This window comes from Thunnus maccoyii, chromosome 10, assembly GCF_910596095.1.
Source record: "Thunnus maccoyii chromosome 10, fThuMac1.1, whole genome shotgun sequence".
Taxonomy (NCBI): domain Eukaryota; kingdom Metazoa; phylum Chordata; class Actinopteri; order Scombriformes; family Scombridae; genus Thunnus; species Thunnus maccoyii.
In genome coordinates, this window is record NC_056542.1 from 28,600,391 (window position 1) to 28,621,505 (window position 21,115).

The 21,115-nt window shown below is 41.4% G+C and overlaps 1 protein-coding gene across 5 annotated transcripts in view; it reads left to right on the forward strand.

Moving 5' to 3' along the window:
• oxr1a (oxidation resistance 1a) overlaps positions 1 to 21,115 on the forward strand; it is a 157,509-nt gene that overhangs the window by 122,519 nt on the left and 13,875 nt on the right. For all 5 annotated transcript variants that reach the window (XM_042423225.1, XM_042423222.1, XM_042423221.1 and 2 more), the window contains 5 exons: positions 506 to 619; positions 10,210 to 10,362; positions 12,476 to 12,660; positions 16,095 to 16,774; positions 19,622 to 19,787. In XM_042423225.1, the coding sequence (XP_042279159.1) occupies positions 506 to 619; positions 10,210 to 10,362; positions 12,476 to 12,660; positions 16,095 to 16,774; positions 19,622 to 19,787 (1,298 nt within the window). The remainder of the gene's footprint in view (positions 1 to 505; positions 620 to 10,209; positions 10,363 to 12,475; positions 12,661 to 16,094; positions 16,775 to 19,621; positions 19,788 to 21,115) is intronic.

A 21,115-nucleotide genomic window follows, 5' to 3' on the forward strand; every position in this document is an offset into this window, starting at 1 on the left:
GGAATTCTGTTTGGCAGGTTTACCTTTGGACAGAGCCAAGCTAACTGTTTGTTTCCATTCTTTATGCTAAGCTAACTGTCTCCTTTTTTCAGTATTTTCTGACGTGTTATGCACCAAACAATTCATTGAGAAATCTATCGACAGATTAATCAATAATAAAAATAATCTTTAGTTGCAGCCCTGTATAGAAATCAATAAAGTTGATGTTGCATTTTCCACATTCACTGTATGTGTTGTAACCACATGAAAGCCATCAGACATCACATTCCCATCACTGTTTATTCTGACATGTTGACTTACTGTCACTTCTCCTTTTATAATTATTCTTGTCAATAGCATGAGGATACTCTTGTCTTGTCAAACATATACTTGGGCTGTGTGTGTATGCATATGTGAGAGAGAGAGAGAGAGAGATCCTCTCCTATCTCTCTCTGTGCATGCATGTCTTATGTGTTTGCACACCAGGTAGCACCTGTGTAAATACAGACATGGATTGTGTTTGCAGGTTTTATACGTTCCTGACCCCGAGTACGTCTCCAGTGTTGGAAGCTCCCCTTCCCTCAGTCCCATCAGCCCCCTGTCTCCCACCTCCTCAGAAGCTGATTTAGAGAAGGTGACGGTATGTTGACCACGCTTCCGATGCACAACCCCATACACTCAACAAATGAAGAACAGATTTTTAGAATTTTGACAGTAACTCTATCACTCATACACGGATCGATGTTGTCTTCAGGATCTTTGATGTTTTTTGTAGAAGCCTCATATCTGCTACAGTATTTTACCATTCATGTCAAGCAAGTTAATCATCAAGAAGTAAAAGGAAAGAAAAGGTTTTATATGACAAATGCATTCATATATTATTATCTCAGAAGGTTACTGGTCAGGAAAGCATGTTAATGGTATTAATCTATCCCCCAAAGACCAAACACTGTCTGCCACATCCTGGTCATTAATTTCAGGCTTTCCAAGCAGACATGCAAATATGCAACAGAAACTGTTGGAGGCACAGGCGCACCTGATTACCATTCTTAGGAGCTCATATACAACACTTGCACACACACACGTACCCAACCAAACTAACACAGGAATATAGTCCTCGCTGTCACCACTATTCACTCACACTATACACATAAAACTGGCTTATCCTTCAACAACTGCTGTCACATTTTTAAATCTTTGTTCATTGTCAGCCCAAAGGTGAACATTCAGAATAATGTCATGCTGTCAAGGAGAGAAAAAGACAACCAGAGGTGCCAATAATTTCCAAGGATGAGTCAAACAATAAAACGTGTCTTGTATTTTTCAAGGACAGGAAGTGATGTGTGTGCGTGTGTGTGTACTGTGTTGCACATGTACCGTACGTAGTCAAGAACAAGGACATATGTGTTGTTTCTTTTGTTCACCGTGTGGTGGAGGCACTCCTTACAAGACTGAAATTATTTTTCCAAGTGCGTTAACCTGGAGAACATCTATTGTGCTTACAAAGCTGTAAAAACAGAATGTAAGCTTGCAGTCAGTAGAGATTTAGTTTAGTTCAGTTGACATTTTCAGAATGACATTAAATCACATACAACCACAAAAATGTCCAGGATGATATAATAAAGTCCAAGACGTATGTTCATTGTGGTGTCCAGGTGACCAGATGACATAGTACTACCAACAAACCAACACAATAAATATCGACATTTTCATCAATAAAATCACAGAAAGTCAAACAGCAAAAAAATAATTATAAAAATGACAAATTACACATGTGACTAGGATGATAAGATTAGACTTCCAGGTATCCCATAAGCCATAATTTGACCCTTTTTTAAAAAAATCATGGCTGTTATTATTTTAATAAACACACACAACCTTGACTAACTTGTTCTGAGAGATCTGTAGCTTTTCTATGGATTAAGTAGAGAAAGCAACTCAAAAAAAAGAGAATCAGCCAACACTTTCAGACTTCCCTTAGCAAGTGAATCAGCTTATATTACCAAAAACATAGTTCTGTAATATTCTGTCTATTAGGTCTTTAATACGGTGATGACTCCAACCAGATTACTATCTAACAAAAACATCTTAGAAGGAACGGAACTAACAGAGGATTTTGCAGAAGAAATCTGACCATATATCATGTACTTAAGTAACTATAAAAAAATACTTCCTCTTCATGTCCTGTTTCACAGAAGTGAAAAGCAGAAATGTAATGGGGCATTTCAAGCATGAAGCATTTAGTGCATGTGTGAAAGGGCCTATTAGAAGAGCAGTGTGCAAATTCTGGACTCTTAATTAGTATTCGAGCTGCTGACAGCACTTTTGGTTTGATTTATTATTAATGGAGATACATGGCATTTACACTTGTTTGTTAATATGGCCAAATGAATATCTGACCATCCCCAATGGTTAGTGTAGTGATCACATATTCAGTGTAGTGCTCTGTATAGTTCTGCGATATATACTAAAGCATAAATCCATGCAATGTCCCTTTAGTATCAGTTTCTTCTTCTTGTTTTGTCTTATTGTTTAGTTTTTTTTTACTGTGCTGACAGAACAGCCAAATTAACATGACAGAACACTGTATCCCACTCATCCCTCACAGCTTCACTAGTGTAGCATCAGAAATGTAGAAGAGCTGGAGGCTGGAGGCACGTCGTTGGTCTGTGAAGTGACTTCAGGTCTGGTACACATCCTGTCCTCACTGCTCATAAGACCAGCAGCAGGAACCATCTCCCTCTGGTTCTGTGTCTGCAGCATCTGAATGAGCCAATCATTAGGCACCGCAGGAAGCCCAGTGGTCCCTGAAGAAATATGACTGTTTGCTGGTCTCCATGGAAACGGACGTCTTGTTTTGCTGCTTTGTAAGAAAATGGATACTGCCATCTCCATCACCATCACTGTCACGGCTGCTCTACTTGAGCTTCGACACCCTCCCACCACAAGCGTTCCCACTCGTCTGCTCTCATCTCTGTCCGTTAATTTCTCCATGGTTGCCAAAAGAAAGGCCCCCGTTCATTTACTACTTATCTATTTAGGTCATGCCTGCGAGAACAGGAGCATATTCTGCAGCTCTCAACGGGGGAGGATCAGAGAGAGGGGCTGTGACTGCAGAGAAATTAAGCCTTTAAAAGTGATGCCGTGTCTGATATTTAGAGCAACTAATGAACGGAGGAGCTCGCTCCCCCAGACAAGCAGCCAGGCAGCAATTATTCCAGGCAGAGGAAGTGTGCTTGGAAGGCAGAAGGGGGGAAACATTACCTCACCCGATGTGTCAACTCTGTATGTTTGTGTGTGCCTGCCTGCCTGCACAGGCCAATCTCTCTCTTCCTCTGGTTATATATATATGTGTGTGTGTGTGTGTGTGTGTGTGTGTGTGTGTGTGATTTTGGTAGTCTTACAGAAGCGAGCAGCATCCAGGTGCTGTTTGGTTTTTAAACCACAGGAAGGACCTTAATAACTCACTCGGCTTCTTTATTTTTCCCTCTAGAATCCCCGGCATCTTTTAATTACAAGCCTATTTTGGTGCTCGGCTCACACATCTCAATGAGGATATCATGAAAATGAATGGTTCTGGGAGGTGTATAGTAATAGCAATGCAAGCAGCAAATAGCGAGTAGAGTGCTGATGAAGACGAGTGCTCTGAGGAGAAACTACTTTCAGATGCGTCTCTTTTAGTTTTGGGTATAAAAAGAGTCAGATCTGGCACCAGATGTTTCAAAAGCCTATTAGATGTTCAAACGGCCTGACAAATAATCAAAGCAATGAAACAAAACTGAGGTTTTTCACTGCAGAATATTAATATATTTTGTGTGGCTGTTCATTTACATTATTCATATTTTCTTTGGAGTTCTGGTAGTGTTCACACAGTTGTTACAGTTGTATTCTTCAGTTTTTCATAAAATAAAACCAGTACAAGAGACCACAGAACATGATGATGAACCCACAAAAACACATACAGTAGTTACATAGTGACAAGGTGGGAAAATAATAAGAAAAGTACATTTCAAGTACAATTCAGGAAATTCTTTCAAGGTGCAAGGTACCCAACAAATCATCTAGCCAATGCTAGACCGAAGGTGGTTCTGGTGTTCTCCAGTGGGGTAGTAGAGCTTTCTTTGCTGTTATAAGGCTATTTGCAGTCTCCCATAAAGTGGTCAACTGTCTCTGATCAGTTTTGGTTCTGTTTGCACTGCCGCACCAACCACCTTGGACAAAATACTGAAACCTTTCTCCTGGTAGTTAACCAGTTTATATCAGGAAATACAGCTTTGTACTGAAGTGCCTTCAGGAGAAGTACATTTATCACAGCTCTTTTTTCCATGTTTGTTTAAACACCTCTATGGAGGGTGAGTTTGAACTTTGTACTGTATTGTATAGGATTGATATTGACTTCAACCAAACATTAGGCTCTGAAGTGACAAAGATGGATGGGTGCTGTTTGACATAATTCTTACTTTAGGATATCAGAAAAAACAGTATTAAGTCAATTGTATGTTTCCTATAGTTGCTGGAAACTGGAAAATATTAAACACATAAGTCATATATGACTGAATGAATACTCATCGATTCCATTGTAAAAATGTAAATTACGGACGGGAAAAAAGAGGAAAAATAAAGTCTATATAGAATATTTACTTGATTTACTTGATGGACTTCTGTTATATAACACTGCCCATTCTTCAGTAAGCAATGTTTAAGTTTTTTCCATGTTTCTGTGTTTCTCTGATAGAACTAAAGGCCAAATAAGGCATCTCTGAAGCGTCTTCATGATCTCGCTCTGCCCTCTGGCCTGTTGGTTTTGGCAGCAAAAAGTAACACATCTTGCAGGCATGGATCATTGGCTGCCTCTGTGTGTGTGCGTGTGTATGTGCGTGCGTGAGCGTGAATGGGTAGCTGGCTGACTTTCCGGCTGGCGGTCTTGCTGTCGTTGGATTATTTGGCAGCCACCAGCTCGCTGGCGTGCTCGCTCTCTGGTCATCTGTGTGGGCAGGCTCGTCCTCATTGTCCTATCCAGACCCTCCCCGTGCTCATACTGATACACGCATTCATACACACAAACACAAGCTTACTCACCATGGCGGCACAGCTACTACTGTGACCTTCTCCGTCTCTTCCTCTTTTGGCACCTCTTTTGCCTCCCTGCCTTCCTTCCTTCGTTCCTTCCTCTCTTCCGCTGGGACGGCATCTAAAATTAGTCTTGGAGGAAGTGGAACCAGTTTAGATTACCTATTTATTTGGTGCCATTTAGGTACGTCTGTGATGATCTCACTCTGGCAAGCAGATCTCATTTCCTACAATTCAGCACCTGCTATGCCTTTGCATTTCACTGCCCAGACTTTCATTGAGAATGTTCTGGTTATATTATCTTTTTAAATGGCTCGTCTTGTTTTGGAGCATGACAGATTCAGTATATGGGCTCAGTGAGGCATCGCCATGGTCTTGGGCTATAATATTGTCTGATATGAGCAACAGTACAGATTGTACTTGAGGACTTCTGGCTACAGACGTTTGATGAATCCCAGCCATTGTGTGCTCCTTCTTGCAGAATGCGGCCATGCCCACAAGGTGGAGCTGTGGATTGATTTTTTGACTGTGCCATGTTTCACTGTCAAGGTCAAAGCCGAGTGGCACCTGCAGACTTCCTCCTTGAATACTTTATCATCACATAGAGCGAAATGCAACAAGCATACATCACATTTGAAAGAAATGTAACCTGATTTGTTAAAAAAGAAATGAAAATGTGTTGTGGGGCTTAAATTTATGTTACCTCCCATATTTACTGTATCCCTCTGCCCTTCACAACCTGGACACAAGCCATATCTCACAGCAGCCTCTCTCTAGATCTTTTTTTTCCTCCTCTGCTTTTAACTGTGGGTGAGGAGAGAAATATTGGTTGGATACTAAAAGGTTATTGATTTCTGTAGCCCCACCACAGCGGTCATCTAACACTGTTCCAGCCATCTGTCTGTCCCCAGTATGAAAGCGTCTCCCTCACTGCTTCCTCAGCCTTCCCTTCACCTGCCAAAACCTCCCGATGGCCACATCAGGCACCCGTCCTGTCCTCTCCTTGTCTCTCTCATGTCAACTCTTCTCCTCCTGTACATCCATTTCAATACTCATCCGTCCATCCATCCCACCTCCCCCCCCACTGTGGTTACTCACAGTCTGAGGCCAGTACAGCAGCCTTTTTCATCTTTGGATTTCAGTGCATCAGCTAGTCTATCTACTATTCTGCACTATGCTCTTTCTCTCCCTTTGATGTCACACACACTGGAAAAACTGTTTCCAAGACTGACCGGAATCTGGTCATTTCGGGATAAGTTGTGTCTTAACTCAAATGAGGCATTTCACTTTGGCTTACTTGTGCTGTTTAGTAGTGTAAATAAAAACTTGGATGAAGTTGAAGGTTAACGAGGTACAAGAATAAGACAGGCGAGTTTAGTATCATATCTCACAGTACCACACTCCACCTGAGAAAATATTAGATGCCTTGGAGGCCATTGCAGGACAAACACTGGTCATATATTAGCACTGCAAAGAAAGCAGCAGCCCAGAAAAGCAATATTCACTTGAAATACGTGAAGAGGCTGTGCCAGAATGATGCCGTCTTAACTTCCATAGCTTAAAACTCTATTGATCTTTCAACTGCATTTATACAACTGTACCAAAGTGAAACTGTCTGAACACTTTTGTGCTGTCTCTTTATAGCCTTGAAAAGACTTCTAGTCATTTTTAACTCTAGAAACACCTCATAAATACCTGTATGATCCTAAAGTCGTTGCAGACAGTGTTTTGAATTGTTGTCAGCAAACCAGTTAACAAGTGATAAAGAGAGGAACAAGAGATTACAATTTACAGTTTAGTGGATATTCAGAGTGACTTACGATAAGTGTAGCTGTAAAATAGACCAAGTGAAAATTCCTCAGGCATTAGCAGGGTAAATGGCCAGATAATTCAGAGTGTAATAAAAAGTGCTGCAGCATTAATCAAGGAAAAGGACCAACTCGGGTTTCTGAAGTTATTTGAAGTCAGCCCGTGTCCACACAGTTTAAAACAAATGGCCTCACAAGTGCTTGTGTTCCTTTGTGTTGGGTAAGAGGTTGCCCTGCCCTGCACTGTTATTTTCTTTTTTAACTCTCAAAGGTAAATAAAATTCATTTAGGAGCACTTGAGTCATGAAGGTATTATTGTTTAAACAGTTAAAGCGTTGTATTTCACAGTACAGGCAGCATGCTAGAAACTTAACAAGGACTGCAATATGCAGTATATCATTTTGAAATGCCATTTAGCGCAAGAGTGGCAAGTATGGTTTATGAGAAACTAGACAGGTGGATTTGCAGTATCGGAGCAGGGAATCAACACAGCCAGCCAGCAGCAGCGTGCAGCAGGAAGGAGTAGCCAGGTACGAACGGCAGGGAAGAAAGAGGAGTCTGCAGCCTGATCAGATGTGTGAGACACGATTGGATGCTTGGATCAGGTGATGATTCACTGATGTAGCATGACTGTGCACTTCTGTCGAAAGATAATACATCATACCTAGGATGGAAATGATAACAGCAGCGATCATCACACCATCTCCATCAGGCCTCATACATGGGCTAAGAACCTGGTGAAATCAAACCTTTGAGACAGTGAGCCCAGTTTTGTTTTCTTTGTTCTTACAGCGTTAATAAGAACAACACACTGAAATTATTAATAAAAAAGACAGATTGTCAGCTTTCCACAATATGCCACTGTTGGCAGTCAGTAAAAGTTATCTCACTGTTTTTAATGCTTTTCACTTATTTACTCTGATTTTTGCCAGTCATCATCCCACACAGCAACGTCATGTACAAATTATATCCTTTTTTTTTGCTTTGTGCATGTCAACATTTGGCAAAAAGACAAAAAAGAAAATCGTTACCCATCACCTTGTGTTGCCTTATGGGCAGCAGCACTTCGCTGATGGACAGCAGTGTTTTCACAGTCCTCTCTCATGTAGACTGTGTGAGAAGTGTGATGGGTGTTAATTCTGTTACCAAACACACAAATCACCCCTTTCTCAGATGCGCTAGATTTAATAACAGTGAATATAAGATTGTGTTTGTTATGCATTTCTATGAGGGAGGACATGTTTTGACATCTGCAGCTGCCAGGTGTGTGCTGCACATTTGAGCAGCATGTGTTGTTTCTCTTCCCCGGTGTGTTCCAGTCAGTGTTATCTTTTTTTTTTAACCTTGGAGCAAGAAGGCCAGCTTGATTGCAACTAAGCTCGTTACAGCCTCTTAAAGACAGTCATGTCGGCCAATGATGTCAGCATCCTTGCGGAGTTTAAGAGGTTAAGGATGTTCTTGAAACTTTATTTTCAGCTCCGATCCCTCTCCTCCTTATCACCGTTTTACATTTTTAGGTCCCTCTCTCCTCTTCTCCTGGTCAGAGAGGCTTGTTTTGGCTGTAACAGATTGGCCGGCCCCCTCAGTCTTCCCTGGCTGCCAGTGTCTGGGCTGCTCGTGTCGGTGTGGGTCAGTAGCTGCAGGCTGTTTGTCGACGGCGAGGGGGAGGTGTGGGGGTGGGTGTCAGGAGGGCAGCAGACAGTTGTTGTGGGCTCTGGTTCTCCAGCTCTTCACTGTTACTGTAGCTCTTCACTTCTCCACCGGCTCTTGACGCTCTCCCCTCCCCGGTCGAAATCCCCCCTCGACGATAACTCCCACACACTCCTCTCTGTCCTCTTTTTCCCTTTTGTTCTCCGTCCTCACTCCAATCTCTCTCTTTTATTGCCTTTAGCTCTCTTTATCTCCTTGTCTTTTTATTTCTCTCCAGCAGCTAACCACTGCTTTTTACTTTATTTGCTTCTACTGCAGTTTCTACATTCTCTTTGTCTCCCGTGTCCCCGTTTCTCCTATCTCGCGCTTCTTCTCGGATCCTCTCGTCTTCTGTTCCGATCCGTCTCCTTCAGCAGTCATTCATTGTTTCAGACAGTCCATCCTGCAGAGCGTTGTTTAGTCAGTCAGACCAACAGTTGGCTCTGTCCTACAAAATGTCTCCCTGTGGACGGTTATTCAGACAGACTCCAGTCAGTCTCTCCCCGTGGCTCAGACATTGCATGGCAACTGGCCACTGGTAGAAACACCAAGCCCACCACACCTCGTGTTTCCAGCCCAGCAGACACGCCATCTGTGCCAGATTGCAGAGTTACCACAGCGCAGATAAAGAAACAGTAACAAAATAGCTTTATAGCGGATGTGTCAACATATAATAGAACAACATAGTTGAGACATAATTAAAAATTCTGTCTTGGTTGTGCAGCATCTGGTGAATTATGAGGAAAAATATTTTATATCAGCATATCTGCAAATGATTCTTAATAACATTGTTTAACAGTTTTGTCACTTATCATCACAGTCATAGATTTATCTTTATTAAAGATGGCATATGTTTTGCAGCCCTCAGTGCACAATATAACCAGGAGAAAAAATAAGATTTACATACATTTGCAACCATGTTTTCATATTCAGTTTACATTCCACTACACATATAATTGGATGATGCTCAATATGCATGAAGCATACACACATACACACCAATTCATACTGTAGATGTGTGTTAGGGCATGAATTGCCTCCGCTGATAATACATGACGCACAAAGTGAAGTATTTTTCGTGCATGAGGTCACTCAGGGCATGTTAGTCTTTAATAGAATAACTAGGCATCAAGTCTTGGAAAAAAAAAAGCACAATAATTAAAGCTTCAGTCTCATATGAATGTTTTTCACCTAATTACCACTTTAAATCTCAGGCACACAGGAGGCGCATTCATTTGGCTCCTCATTGGGTTTCTTTTAACCTGATTGTCCCGCTGTGCAGAAAATATCTGTTTATATATAGATAATACATTTAGAGACTCAAATGCATTAGTCTGATGAAAGGAGGCACCAAGTGAACCAAGCCGTGCCTGTTCGACAGCGTTTATTATTTTGTCAGTTTGGTTGAATTATTTTTGAATGGTTTTTGTTTGTAGGCATGTATGTAGATAATGTGGTTCAGTGTTTACAGTTTGACAGTTTGGGATCCATCTCAGTTTAAGTTAAAACCTAAATATAAAAATATATATTTATCCTTGTTTAATGTGCCCAGTGACAAACTAGTCCAGCGTCTATAACAGATGATAATCAAGTATTACATAAGTGAACTAACAAAAGCTATCTTTTTCCTACCCTCCCCTCGCTTACACCGATGTCGTCACAGGACTCCGATGGCCCCCCCAGACCAGAAGGCGTTCACCCCCCAGTGTTCTCCGCCCTGCGCCAGTCCAGAGTGGTGTCATCCACCTCCGAGGAGGAAGAGGCCCTCACAGAGAAGTTCCTCAAGATCAACTGCAAGTACATCACTGATGGAAAGGTAAGATCCAGTATGAAGAAACACCAAGTCATGTGCATGTGTGAGTCCACTTGTTAAAGATTACTCTGTACCCTCCTGGTCATGTGACAGATAAAAATGTACCACAGGGTGAAAGCTTAGACTACTATCAGCAAAAAACCTCTCCCTAAACCAGCCCAAGTGTGCCCCCAAGTCACAAAGCTAAGCATCTGATTTTCTGAAAAACAAAAGAATATTTTATTATCAGGACAGTTAGATTATTCTTGGGTATTTATTTTTGTTGATTTGGATGCTCAGCTCTGTGACTCAGATTTAATGGTAATACATGAGAGGCACAAACTGGAGCTACACCTAAACATGACAGATGGAGTGAGAGAAAAAGCAGTTCTATCAAAGCATCAAGCTAAAATATGTAAATATACATCAGAGCTGCCAGCAGCATGTACTCGACACACTTTATACTTCAAAAGAAGTTTGTGTTAATGTAGAATAATTAGACAAATTAAAATAATAATGCACTTAAAGTAAAACTCCACAGTAAAGCCTCCGCATTTTTTTTCTTTTGTCGTTCAGAGGTGTAAACCATCAATGGTAAGGATTAAAGATCAAGTGCTCCTTTCTACATTCAGTATTTTGCACCAACAGTGAGCAAAAATATCAAGTGCTCTACTTTAACAGCTTCAGTTGACCAGAATCCATTTACAGCACAATGCTGTCTGTGAGGATCACTTCAAGTTTTTCTCAACTGCAAAAAACATAATATTCTTGTGCTTTTTCATTCGCTCTTTGTGTCCTTCAATGGTGTTCTCACAAACATGCGAGTAACTGTGGTAACTGACTGGGAAGCAGGCTGAAGGAAAGTCAGCAAACTGAATAAAACAAGAATATTTCAGGTTGGAGTGTGTCTCAGTTCATTGAAGAGAGCAGCTAAGAGAATAAAATCAGTACAGTAAATAATGTAGGCACATGTGTGGGCAGATTTGAATTACTCTGTAGACCAGCACATGAAGAGAAGCGTCTCTCATGCTGACTGTAGTTTAATTCAACTAATTATAGTTAATGTTGTTCAGATGGTCTGAAACCAGGGAGTGTGCAGCTCCTTAAAGTGTTGTGAACTGACTTATCTTCATTCAAGATCTTAAAGAGTCATGGGCACCATTATATGTTGTGCTTTTTCTTGTAAAACTCTGATCTGATACTAAATCTGAATCTTAATTTAAAAGTTTAGTATATCATAATACAACAGTATTATCAACAGTGAATAAAAACAAGTTCAGAAGTAAGATAACATACAGTACGTGGACTTGAATGTTAAAGTTTGATACATTTAACCTAAAGCTGCAACGATTAATGGATTAGTTGATCAATATAAAATTAATCAGCCACTGTTAATTGTCATTTTATAACCAAAAAGTCCAAAAATTCACATTTCAGCTTTTCAAATGTGAAGATTTGCTGCTTTTCTTTGACATGTATGACAGTAAATATCTTTATGGATTTTGAACTGTTGCTCAGACAAAACAAGACATTTGAATACGTCTCCTTGAGCTGTAGGAAATTACAGCAGGCTTTTTTCACTATTTCTGACAATTCATACAGTAGACTAAACAATTAATCCAGGAAAGAACGCAGCCGTAACCTGACCACTGATCAACACACACACACCTACTGGTCAGATTGGGTGTGTTGTGGTTGTTCGTCAGTTTTGATTCAGAGCAGGCAGGATGGCAGCCAGCTACCCAGACGTCCTGTACTGAAATACACACAGACTCCACCCCATCACTGTTTGCCTATAAATGTGTGTGTCCAGGCATCTAACACACTGCCCTCTGACACACACACACACACACACACACACACACAGATCCATGGTATTGAACCACTGCTGATTCACTCCCAGGGACCAAATGAAAGCACTGAAGTGGTCAGCGCTGGCAGTCAATAACTTGTACTTGATTTAGGACATTTGTGGTCTCGAATGGATTTGGCCTCCAGATGTTTATGTGACAGAGGTGCTTTTGATTATCTTTTGCGGTAGATAAAACATGCCAAGCTGTTCCTTTTTATTTATCGAAAGTTCTTGATGGATCTCGCTGTTCCTCACCCATCCCTCTCCCTTCTCCTCTCTTTCCAGGGTGCGGTGAGCGGGGTGTTGCTGGTGACGCCCAACAACATCATGTTTGACCCTCACCGGATGGACCCACTGGTTCAGGCCCACGGGTGCGAGGAGTACGGCATCATGTGTCCTCTGGAGGAGGTGCAGTCCGCCGCCATCTACAAGGAGATCACCGACCCCAAGATCAGAGAGGCTGTGCCAGAGTAAGAGAAAACACAGACGTACTAACCAAATCTGAATCCAACACTTCTATGATGACTTCACATGTAATTATTTAAAATATATGCAGCTACAGTAGCTAACAATGACCCCTAACTCTGATTTACTCCTACATAAAGTCTTATACATATAGTTACACTTTATATCTTCCTCCACAATTTAATTCTTTGTGTTTTCACACACTCTCACCCTCATAGAAATGCAGCAACATCTCTGTAATCAATGTCATTCTCTGCTGCACCCATGGTCGGATTGCATCAGCGACCAACCAACAGTTTAATTCTTAACCTCCGTGTACCGAAATAAAAAGGAAGCGGCAATTACACCAGGGTTAATGAAGTGTGCCTTCACCCTCCTACGTTCTGATTGCTCACCTCTCTATGCAGTAGGAAACAGCCACTTCAGAGGATTCAGTTGCGTCTCCGCCCACAGATTTGTATAGTTTTTTTGTTTTTTTTTGCTTTACTTGGATTATTTTAGTGTTGCTGTCCGAGCCAAATTTATACAAGGACGAATGCGGTGTATCATTAGGAGCCCTGTGGAGTCTTTTCTCTGTTTCTTCATGTGGCAGCATGGTGAGGGCAGTGCTGTATTTAGCCGGTTGAGTGTCGCCCGTGGAGCAGTTATTGTGCTGGCAAGTGACTGTTTTTTGTGCCAGGCCCAGTTTTCTCAGCTGTGGTCCATTGTCTGTGTCTCCTCTCTCTCTCCCGCTGTCTCTTTCCCTCTCTCTTGACCTCCCTCCCTCTCTCTCTGAACACACAGCTGAGCAACAAGTGCCTGCAGGATGTGATTCTCTGACGTGTGCTGGTTATATACCAGTGTTTTGACTTTTACATTTGATGTAGAGTTTTTCCAAAAACAAGAGATATAAAGTTTTTATTTGCATGCTAAACCAATGTATTCTTTGTACAGTAAGATCTGGGATTGGTTGTATAATAATTAAAGTGGCTGCTAAGCAGCTCACAACTGCAATAGATGAGCATAATATCTTTGATAAGTTTCAGTCTGGCTTCCGCTGGTTGCACTCAGCAGAAACAGCTCTTCTCAGAGTCTCAAATGATGTCTTGATGCATGGTGATGCAGGAGAATGTTTGGTGTTGGTGCTGCTGGATCTCAGTGCAGGGACTCGGGCAGTGGTTTGGTATCTGGGTCAGACCTTTAGTCGTTCTCCTCCTACCTCTCTGACAGCAGTTTCGCAGTTTCTGTTGGCAACTTCGCCTCCTCATCTGAAACTCTGTATCATGGTACGCTCCAAGGTTCAGTCCTTGGTCCTATTCTGTTTGCCTTGTATATGCTTCCCCTTGGACAGATAATAAGGCACTTTAAATGTATACTCGTAGACTGCTACACAGATAATATTCAATTATACTTATATTGAAACCTCAAAGCATAGCTAAATAGTCAGTTTTAAATAACTGCCTAAATACTATCAAAACTGGATGGCAGATAATTTCTTACAGCTAAATGCAGATGAAACAGAAATCCTTATTCCTGCCCCTCTAGTGTTTTCCCTAAGATAAGGGATGGTATTAAGTCTATGACCTCATTGGTTAAATCCTCCATAAGAAATCTAGGTGTTACTATGGACCAGGCTCTGACTCTGGACCAACATGTCAAGTGTTCGCTCTTGTGTTTCCAGCTGAGAAACATTGCAAAACTCAGGCCCATTGTGTCTCAAGCAGAGATGGAAATGTTAATTCATGCTTTTATATCGTCCCGTCTTGACTACTGTTACGCCCTTTTCACCTGCCTCAGCAAAACATCCCTAGATCATTTACAAGTGGTCCAAAATGCTGCTGCTAAAGTCTCGACCAGGTCCTCCAAAAGGTTCACTAGCTCCCCATCATTATCCCCATCATCACATTAGAGATCTACTGCATCCCTGTGTCATCAGCGGGTCTCTAAGGTCCTCTGATCAGCGTTTGCTGGTTGCTCCTCAATCTAGGTTTAACACTGAAGGAGACTGTGCTTTTGAGATTGTGGCTCCGCTTGGATTTAAGATCTGTGGACACCTTTTAAAAAGCAGCTCAAGACCCATTTGTTCAGACTTGCCTTAGTGTCAATTTTTATTGTCTATTTATTTCTGTTTTTTATTGAGTCTCTATGTGTGTTTATGCCTTATTTCTTCTTTGAAGCACTTTGTGACGTCTGCTCTCGAAAGGTGCTATGTAAATAAAGTTACTTAGCTACGTTCTTTCTTTCTTTCTAACATATATGGAATTTGGGATATTAACATGTATGTGGAAATTAATTAGTCCATCCATGTAGGTGTTTTCGGTGGCTAGATTTGTGCCTAATTTTTCTTTCCTTGGGATAATTGTGCTAAATTTAAATAGGTTAAATTTGGTTTTGAAGGAGCCAGAACGTATGATTTCATTTGATCTATGTTCTTCAGAAAAGCCTGGCAGTGCAGAGTTATCATGTTCAATCTTTTGAATTTTGCTCGACAATTTGTTGAATAATGACGGGCAGAATGGGAGCACGAGTAGCAATCTTGTGTGACAGCATTATTTAGTTCATTTAAGTTTTGCTTATTGTTACTTTGTAGATGTTTAAATGATGTATGTGCAGTTTGACACTAGAAGGCTGTTTTCACATTGATCTGCTGAAGGGGGAACATTTTCTCTGTGCTTACCTTAAATCTGAGTTTAAGATGTTAGAAGACAGTAAAAGCATGATTTGTTGATTTTTTTTTTTTTTTACCAACGCTCCACCCGCCTTAATCTTTATAAGGTGCTGGAAGCATCAACGAGTCCAAACTTGATAAAAAGAGATTTCCGCACTCTTAGATCTATGCAGTATTTCACTTTATTAAAGTAACAACATTACAACATTATAAAAGTGAAATGCTGCATAGATCTTAGTGTGTGGAAATCTCTTTTATCAAGCATGATTTGTGACATCACAACTAGTCTAGTATGCAACTTATACAATTGTGATGTGAAAACTTGAAGTCTCTGGTGCACATAACTGAGAATGGACTTTACAGTGAAGCAGTTAAGCTTTTGAAATGAAAAATATTTAGATATTTGTAGCTTCTGTATTCTTCATCTACAGAGGGAGTAGATGTATTTCAAAGTAGTTATTGAACTCACATGTATTTCATTTGGTATTCAAATACCAGACACACTACTTGTTCTACAAAAACAGACCAGGTCAATTGTTAAAATAAAGCTTTCATCAACTAAAAGCATGCACTTTATGCTTTTATGTTTTTCTCTCTTTCAGTGATGGATTATTGATCAAAATGTGGCCAATGTGCTTAAAAATCACATCCTTACAATACAGTCAGTACACTTTTGTAGAGTATATAGGGAAATGTCAAATCATCCAACATGAAATCCACAGAGGTTGTAAAAATATTCCTTTATTATTGGTAAAGTTGCATGTGTTTTATATCTCCTCTTCCATACTCCAGTGACCTGGAGCCTCTGCCAGCTGAGAGACATCCCTCCCAGAAGGATCCAGAGCAGCGCCTGAGAGAGCCAGGGGCCAACGACAGTGGCAGCACGGCCCCCCGCAGCACCGAGGGCTCCATCTCAGAAGATGTCTTCACCGAGTCAGAGCTGTCCCCCATTCGGGAGGAAGAGCAAGCGTCTAGTGAGGATCTCCGCCTGGACAAGTCCTCTGGCGCTTCCACAGAGTCTGTGCAAACCGTGACCCAGGTGGAGGCCACCGGCGCCGGCTCCCAGGTCCCAGCCAGTGCCCACGGCTCAGCCAGCCAGCAGGAAGAACCCGCCGCAGCGAAAGCCTCTGTCACAGCAGAGGACAATCCACCAGACACTGCCACAGAAAATGATAGCCAGTCCCCCATGGGATCCAAGCAGCACAGTGTAGAGAAGCCACCAAGCACACCCACTACCACCACCAGCAGCACCACTAGCCAGGCCCAGGATCCCAGCAGCATCACTTCTCGCCCGGGGTCCCAAAGCTCAGCCACCGCCGGTGCCACAGACACCCCCTCCGTCTCAGCCAGTCCACAGGGGGATGCCAAGGAGGGGACCGAGGTCTCCAAAACGGACACTATGCAACAAGGGAAGGAGGAGAAGGAGAATGTAGAACAGACGCAAAAGGACGGCACGCAGAACTCTGCAGAGGGTAAACACACATACTCAGTCGCAGTTAGAAAATGTATTTTAGAAATACAGGTGTAGGATATTTAAGGTGATGAATCTGGCCTAATGTTGTCTTTAAGCTGCAGCTCTACATCCATATTCTTCAGAGGAGTATCAAAGTGAATTTTTCTCCTCTCTGTCTGCTTCAGAGTCAGTTCTCTCGTGTTAGTTCTTGATAACCTTTCCGTTTCCACTCTGCCTTGGTGCTGGTAATTGGAATATAAAGACGAAGGGAAATCGCAGCCTCTCCGTTGTTATCAGCTTGGTGAAGCTAGCCGGGCTTTATGGGGCTTTATGCAGCTCTTTGATCCCTGGCTCTGGTGGTCTGGGCCACTCCTCCGGGCGATAAGCTAAAGCCTATCAAACACCACAATGCCGCAAACACACCCAGCACCCAAAGGGGAAACACAGTGACGATTAAACCCAACATCAAAACACCTTCTGAGACAGCATCCACAGAGGTGTCATTTATATTTTACATACTTCTCTGGTTTTTCAGACAAATACTAAATTCTACAAAGCCTAGAATAAATGCATTTTGTGTTCATTGCCATGTTTAAGATTAAAGGATCATACCAGTGGATTTAGATGTTTAACCCTGTAGACTACAGGTAGTAAGTTGGTTTGTTTTTGTTTCTGGCCATGCAGACATTCTGAGACACTGTTATAGATCAAACATCCAAAAGAAAGACATCATAGCATTATTGTACCACTATATATTTCAGATAACATATATTTTTAAATGCAAAATTTTGCAAAAATTGTACACCAAATAGAAGAAGAAAGAAATGCTCCAATCCTGAACGTGCTCAAACGACCTCTGGGTCATAACATTTTTCCCTCATCGCTCAGGCCTTCTACAAGTAACTGACTAATTAATCAACCATTTTACCTTTTTATCATTAGAAAATACTTCACTAAATCTATACTTGTAAAACAAAGTTTGCACGTCTTTTGACCAAGATTCATTTAACCTTTATTCAGGGAAGTTTCACTGAGAGCCCAGCTGAGCAGGTACACCCTGACCACACTCACTGCCCAGTACAACCACAGTCTGATCTGCTGGCTGCTGAGCAGCTCCACTGGAGCAGTTATGGTTAAGGGCCTTGCTCAAGGGCACATCAGTGGTGGTAATGAGGAAGGTGCAAGTGCTGCTTTTTCACTTTATTGCCCAAATTTATCATACAGGTCAGGTATTAAACTGAAGACCTTCTAGTCAGGCTGCTTCTCTAATCTCTAACATTTAGGCCACTGCTTAACCCCAATAAATATCTTTCTAGTCAGCCAATTCCACAACTGAGCTACACTTATCTTCTCTTACCTTCATGGAACCATTACATGGTTCGCAGCCCATATAATACCTCACTATAGCCAACTTTGCTGCATAATATATCTAATAGCACAGTTTTTTCTAAAGCCCCATGCTTAATAATCAAGCACAGGACACACACAAGCTTGAAATAGCTTTGAATACATTTAAAAACTTATATCCGTCAAGTTCAGTTTTACTGAGTTTCACTAGTAATTCCTCCCAAAGCTCTACCTGTTTACCTTAACACCTTGAATCAAATACCATATGCTAGTTTAAACTCATGTGATCCAACATTAAACTGATAGGTGCTAAGGATAGTATGGGTATTCTTAAGTGTTTAACTTTTGTGAATGTTGTATTTTTAAGTAGACTGTTTTCAAATCACACAAGTCAGTGCCTCCTTAAACGCACCAACACCTTTTCTCAACTTTATTACCGCACAGTGATAACATGACTTTATAAAGGTAGCAGAATGTTCACCATGATGGATTACCTATCTCAAATAAGATGATGTTCAGTGCACTGGAATAAATGGAAAGCAGTGACTGCCTGGAAGTTAGGTATTTACTCTAAAAACAGCAAGGTGTGCTCTGGATAAAGGCTGGTAAAATAAATGTAAATAATAGTTAATATGCTAAAATATGCAAAACCATGGCAGCATCCTTTAATCAGTCTGTGGTTAGCACAGTTTTTGTCTTCTTATCTGACAGTGGCCTCAGTCTGTCACACTAACTGACTCACTTTGTGCCATATAACGCACTCTAACTGGTCACGTAGTTGTGATTACCAAATAAAATTTCCTCCCCTCTCCCCAAGAAGAAACAGTCCACGACAGTGGGAGAGAGATTTATATTTTCTCCCCGGCAATTATTGTCAAAAAGAGAGCCAGGCTGCTAAAGCATTTCTAATTCACAGGCATCTCAGCAGGGCTGCCCTTTATTCTGTGCGCATTAGCACAGCCCACACAAGTAACAGCAGCAACTTCAAAAACAAGCTGCATTAAGACCAAATTAATGCACTTTGAAAATTGAATTGGTCCCACTGAGCTGCATTGTCTAAGCAGATTAGAATTTTTTGGTCTGTCATTATTGCCATTATGTTGTGCTGCCCAACCAGGAGCTGACAACATGTCCAGTGCAATGTCACTGGCACAGTGATTTCATTCAGCTTCCTGGGGCTGTGAACTTATAATAGGCCATTGATAATGTACCGTGGGCAGAAGACTTAGTTCTTCTATCAATTATAGTGTGCAATAGTGTGTGTTGTGTTTCTGGCACAAAAATGACTCATGCATGCTGAAATAGCCAGTAAATAAAACATATAAAACTAGGTCACATAAATAAAACAATTTTTAGGAAGGGAATACACAAGTACAATTAATCTAGAAGATGACATTTGATACAGAACAAAGTTCTAATATTTTTGTGGTAGATAAACTATTTTCCATGCTTACAGTAGCTATAAAGACCCATACCCATTTTTACGCTTTTGTGACTATGCGATAATTTCCTTTTTCAGGTACAGGGTCTGGAGAGAGGCGGAAGCACCGCTCTCACAAGTTTCTGTGTCTGCGGGTGGGGAAGCCCATGAAGAAGACGTTTGTTTCGAACGCTAGCGCCTCCATGCAGCAGTATGCTCAGCAGGGCAAGAAGCACGAGTACTGGTTTGCTGTGCCGCAGGAGAGGTCAGTACCTCCTCTACGTCTTCCACTAACCAACTCACCCTGGCATGAATGCATTTGAATACAAGCGAACCATTTTTGTGATAGCCTATATAAGAAATCATAAAGTATTTAAAATGGAAAAAAAATACAAAGCAGCAGACTTTTGTTTTTAATATAGAAAGCTACAGGGACTTGATCCTAACATATTCCTAACACACCACCATAGTCAGCTGAGTTACTGAGGCACCTCACCTCTAGCTGTTTTAATATTTGAAACCAATCAAATATGCATTCTTTGTCAGGTCTGACTCCCACCGTGGCTTCTGCCCATCTCCCTGTGCTGCCTCTGCCAGACAGCAAAATGATTTATTATTCATTCACTCTGCAGGGAAACAGACACACACTTTATTCCTGCTCTGGGGCACACACACACACACACACACAATCACGACCCATGGCAACAGTAAGGATTTACTAAAGCAAGATCTCTGTGTGGCCTTTCCAAAGCTCATGGTTTTCCCAAATGTATCCTCAGAATGCATGAACTTCTTCTGACCTGCACCAACATGTGTAATATCTTGAATCAAGTGAAGTGAAAATAGACTTGGCCTGTTTGTCTTTTTTTCCAAGTTGGATTGCTCAGTTTGGATGTACAGTTGCCAAGTCAGCAGTAGGCGTAATTACATTACAGCTCCTCACACAGGAAGGAGACACACTACAAGAAATATTTGCTTTCACAAGAGTTGCGTAATATGTTTATGAATAGATAGGATTCATCTCAATTGCGCTAATAGCTTGACTTGATATGTGACTTTATCATTTGAGAAAGATCTGGAATTGATTGGACACAGCGGAGTCGTTGGTTTATGACTCCAGCACATTAACTTTGTTTACTGTATCTTTTTAGGAGACAAGGAGACATAGGGACAAAAATAGAAATAATTTCATGAGGTGAATCTAATAAGTTATTTGGCCAACCTAACCTTGAGTTGCACAACATCTCTCTCTCTGTTTTCAGCACATGTCTATAGTTTTACAGTAGCAACACATACGGTGCTCTCTCAGGCTGCTAGACATTTAACTCAGACAAACAGGCATGGACTTTTTGTTGGTCATGGTGCCATAAATGCTTCTTGGTTATGCCACGTATTGAGTGAGTGAGCGCAGTAATAACACTGAAATCCCCCTCACTTCATTATTCACTGTGAACTTCAGAGCAGTCTTGCTTGTTAAAGCTTTGTTGTTTTCATCCACAGGTTGCGTAGCTACAACATTTCCCACCTGGAAATCAGAGTTTGCTGTGATGGAGGCTGCTCTTGGGGATAATAGCATAGGGACATCATGTCAGA